This window comes from Nicotiana tomentosiformis, chromosome 7 (genome assembly GCF_000390325.3).
Source record: "Nicotiana tomentosiformis chromosome 7, ASM39032v3, whole genome shotgun sequence".
Lineage (NCBI taxonomy): Eukaryota > Viridiplantae > Streptophyta > Magnoliopsida > Solanales > Solanaceae > Nicotiana > Nicotiana tomentosiformis.
This window is the reverse complement of record NC_090818.1, coordinates 33,442,714-33,447,872: the sequence shown is the minus strand read 5'-3', so window position 1 is coordinate 33,447,872 and position 5,159 is coordinate 33,442,714. Positions and strand designations below refer to the sequence as shown.

Sequence of the window (5,159 nt, the reverse complement as noted above, 5' to 3'; positions counted from 1 at the left end):
GTATCAAACCACTTGATTAATTCCTTCTTCACGACTTCATTCATGTTGGGGTTCAGCTTTCTTTGGTGTTCGCTAGAATGTTTGTGCCCATATTCCAGTAGAATCTTATGCATACAGAAGGTCGGGCTGATACCCTTGATATCGAAAATAGTCCAACCAATTGTAGTCTTGCACTCTGTTAACACCTGCAAAAGCTGTTCTACCTGCAAATCTAACAAACCAGATGAGATAATAACAGGTAAAGTCGAGTTAGGTCCCAAGAAAGCATACTTGAGGTGAGATGGTAGCGATTTGAGTTCCAACTGTGGTGGCTCTTCGATCGATGGCTTAGCTGGGGGTCTTTCTAAGTGTAAAGACTCGAATTCGAGCTCTCTTTTACAGTACCCTTGGCCTTCAAGAGACAACACCACTCTGCCAAGTCCTCAGCATTTACCTCTTCTAAGCTCATGAGGCAGGCTGCTAGAGGGTCTTTTGTATTAAGTTCCTCATCATCTTCCTCCATGATCACATCCACAACTTCTATTAAAGAGCAATTTGCAAACTCACTGAGTCACCGCATGGACTTTTGTACATTAAATGTTATTTCTTCATTTATTAGCCTCATATTTAGCTCCCCAGTTTCACGATCGACCAGAGCTCCTCCTGTGGCCAAGAATGGCCTTCCCAAAATTATGGGAATCTCCTCATCAACTTGGTAGTCCAGAATGACAAAATTTGCTGGGACACAAACATTCCAACTTGCACAAGTACATCGTCAAGTATACTTGATGGCCTTTTCACCGTTCGATAAGCTAGTTGTAGTAACATGGATGTGGGCCTTGCTCTTCCAATGACTAACATTTTATAGATAGACAATGGCATCGGATTTATGCTCGCCCCCAAATAACACAATGCTTTGGCGAATGCATAGCTACCTATAATGGATGGAATTGTGAAGTTTCTAGGGTCTGATAGCTTCTCAACTATAGGTCTTATCATAATAGCACTACATGTCTTAGTCAATGTCACAGTTGCCAAGTCTTGAAAGTCGAACTTGCGAGACATCAAGTCCTTCATCATTTTTGCATAACCGGGCATCTCCCTCAAGGCATCAATTAGAGGAATGTTTACTTGAATTTGCTTCAACATTTCCATGAATATTTTATGCTGCTCATCCTTATGATATTTATCCAACCTCCGAGGGAAGGGTGATGGAGGTGCTTCCTTCCTGTGACTTGAGTTAGATCCTGCTCCGGCACTTTTTTTGATGCCTTCTCTTGCACCTTCTCAGTCTACTTTGCAACATCTTTTTCTTTGCTTGTTTACATTTGTGTGTGTTGTACCGTTACCTTCATTAACCCTGTTGAATCGTCTACCTCAATTGGTACTAGCACAAGTATCTAAGTTGGTCGGCTTTCGCGAGAAATTTCTTGCTCTACATCAAGATCTCTACGATTTCTTAGACTCACTGCCATAATTTGCTTCAGGCCTTGCTCTTTCGGATTGACATGTGTATCCGCGGGTAACGTCCCTTGGGGACAATTATTCAGAGCCATAGATATCTGCCCTAATTGAATCTCAGTGCCTTTTATCGTTGAGTCATGTGCTTCAACTTCTCTTGCATTTTTCCATTGGACCCAGTCAGTTGTTGCGGCATTCCTTTAATTTAAGACAACCCATTATCTTGTCTCACTATATGTTGTTGTTGAGGCTATTGATAAGCTAGCTACTGATTTGGCTGATTGTATCCCTGTTGCCTTTGGTAAGGCTCGACTTGACCCTGTGCTCGCATAGCTCCAGAATTGTTGTTGTTATTGTACTACTGTTGTGCTGGTCTATACTGTTGATTCTACTGCCCCCATTTCTGACCACCTTGCCTTTGGCTTCCATAGTTGCCCACATAGTTCATATTCTCCTGATAGTTCTGGTTGCCAATTTAACCACTCCACGAGCAAACATATGGTTGGTTAATGCATGGTGTACATAAGACCACATTATCCGTGTCAACTATGTGTACCTTCTTCTGGACTGATTCATCAATCTTCTTGGTGAGGATACTCATTTGCATCATCAGAGTGGCCATATTCTCGGCTATGGAGTTGTTTGGGTCCAAAGTTACTACGTGAACTAAAGGGGTGATTGTAGTGTCTCTTGTCATCCATCTTGAGTTTTGATCCATTTTATCTAGCAGGACCTTATACTCTTGTCACGACCAAAAATCCAACTAGTCGTGATGGCACCCAACCCAACCCGTTAGGTAAGCCAATTACCAACTATCCAATTCCAATAATAATTAATAATGAAGCTTAAGTAAATAAAGGTCTTAATATTATACAATCCCCAAGAACTGGTAGTATAAATCATGAGCTTCTAAGAATAGAGTTTACAAAGCGGAAATGAAATAAATACATAGTCTGTTTGAATAGTACATAAACAGAGCTTTTATAAATCAAAGGCTACCATGAACAAGAGGCAGCTACAACAGGAACGCATGTACATCTTCAAATCCGGCAACCATCGAGCATAGCAACAACAATAGCCAATATCTACACGCAATGTGCATAAGTGTAGTATCAGTACAGCCGGCCCCATGTACTGAGTAAGTAACAAACCTAGCCTTAGGTTGAAAGTAGTGGCGAGCTTTTACCGAGATCGGGTCCACCACCAAATACCAACAACAGTTCATAACAACATAAAGCAAATAATACAAGAAGTAACTCAGACATAAGATGCTCAACAAAAATCATTATTTCCGAAAATAGTTCTGCCTTTTCAAGTACATCAGTGAAACCCAAATCGTTTACCAAAATTGCCAAAAGTATGAATAAGTTTGAAAACAATAATTTTTCCCAAAAATCCTTTCAATAATAATAAACAAGATGTTTCATTTTCTTTCCAGATAACAAGTGTGAAATACCTTTCTATGCCCACATATCAATGTGTGTAAAGAGTCATGAATGACGTGATACCGTACAACATGAGGAAAAATACATATCTATGCCTGTATGTCAGGTGTGCATGCCAATTCCATGTATCTCAGAGATGAATCATGTACTCACACTCTCAGAGTACTCAATCTCAGTGTCTCACACTTTCCGCTCATCATGCTCAACCACTCAGTACTGTATATGGCCCATACAGTCCAAGGAAGATCCATCCCAGAATATATATACATCACTAACCATCAGTCACTCAGTACCGAGGAATGCCAATCCGGCCCATGGAGAAGATCCATCTCCAGGTATAAAATGTTTCGGACAAGATCTATGTTCAGGGAAGATCCATCCCTCAATAATGTCAACCACGCTCACTGGGGGTATACAGACTCCGGAGGGGCTCCTTTAGCCCAAGCGCTAATAACCGCACGGATAACTCACGTACCATAGTATCAATATCAGAATCAATCAGGCTTTCAAGCTCACTCAGTCATCAATCTCTCTAGTCTCTCTCTCATGGGCACACAATGTCATGAAAACAGACCGAAAATGATGATATAATGTATCAATAAATAACAACAGAGACTGAGATATGATATGCATATGAATGCGTATGACTGAGTATGTAATGCAATGAAAATAGATAACTTAATAGCAGAAATGACCTCGGTGGGTCCCAACAGGATAGACATGTAGTCTAAACATAGTTTGTAGCATGAATCACATTTTGATAACTCTAGTACGTACAGATTTCATGATTTCAGACAAGTTCAAATAACTACACAGCTCACATGGTGCACGCCCAAATGCCCGTCACCTAGCATGTGCGTTACCTCAACACAAAGTACATAATACATATATTCATGGTTCATACCCTCAACTCCAAGATTAGAAGAGTTCCTTACATCGAACAAGCCAAATCCAATGCCGAGCAAGCTAAACAATGCTCCAGAAATCCCATTCTGCGCGTATCAACTTCCGAATGGCTCGAATCTAGTCACAATAAATTTGATTCAGCCCACAAAATTTATAGGAATTAATTCCATATCAAAATACTAATATTTTCCACAAAATCCGAAATTACGCCCCAAAAATCACCCGCGGAGCCCACATCTCAGAATCCGATGAAACTCACAAAATACGACAACCCATCCAATTACAAGTTTGACCATACTATTTTCACTCAATTTCGACTCCGAATCGGTATTCAAACTCGAAAAATTCATTTTGTGACATAATAGAAATTTCCTTCTATTTCTCTTGAAGATTCAATAATCTTACACCAAAAATGAAGATTAATTCATGAAATATAATCACAAAGGAGTCAAGAACACTTAACCCAAGTTGTGTGGAAACAATCCTCTCCAAAATCGCCCAAGTTGTGCTCCAAAATCCGAAAATGGGTGAAAATGTCGAACCCTCGAACTTAAAGGATTCTGCCCAGTCTATCCGCACCTGCAGACAAGATTTGCGCACCTGCGCCTCCGCTTGTGCGAGCAAAATGTCGCATTTGCGGACTTCACTTGCCTACCCAGTTTGCACATCTTTGATGAAACCATCACATTTGCGAGGCTGCATCTGCGGAAAGGACATCACGGATGCGAAAATCCTCAGCTTCCAGCCATCTCGCTTTTATGCGCAATCTTCCGCATATGCGCTCACGCAGGTGCGGAATTTTCCTCAAACACGCGATCAATGCCTCACAGTCCCTGCCCGCATCTGCGCTTGCCAGGCTCGCTTTTGCGAGCTCGCACCTGCGATGGAATTTCCGTAGGTGCGATTGCATCAGATGGCAGAAAATTCAGCTTTTTCTCCTAAGTCCGAATTGATCCGTTAGCCATCCGAACCTCACCCGAGCCCCTAGGTACCCCGTCCGAACATACCAAAAAGTCTCATAACGTGACACGAACCTACTCGAGGCCTCAAAACACACAAAACAACATCGAAACGATGAATCGCACCTCAATTCTAAATCATTGAATTTTGAAATGTAAAATTCTATATCTTGTGCCGAAACACATCAAATCACGTCCGATTGACCTCATATTTTTCACACAAGTTACATTTCACATTACAAACCTATTCCAATATTCCAGAATCGTATTCTGACCCCGATATCAAAAAGTCAACCCCCCGGTCAAACTTCCAAAAATTTAATTTTTGGCATTTCAAGCCTAATTCCACTACGTACCTCTAAATAATTTTTCGGACACGCTCCTAAGTCAAAAATCACCATATGGACCT

General features: G+C 41.1%; 1 protein-coding gene across 1 annotated transcript; it reads right to left on the bottom strand.

Moving 5' to 3' along the window:
• Positions 1-669: 669 nt before the first annotated feature.
• Positions 670-1,134, bottom strand: LOC138895458 (uncharacterized). Its single transcript, XM_070180145.1, has one exon. The coding sequence runs from the start codon at positions 1,132-1,134 to the stop codon at positions 670-672; it is 465 nt and encodes a 154-aa protein (XP_070036246.1).
• Positions 1,135-5,159: the final 4,025 nt, after the last annotated feature.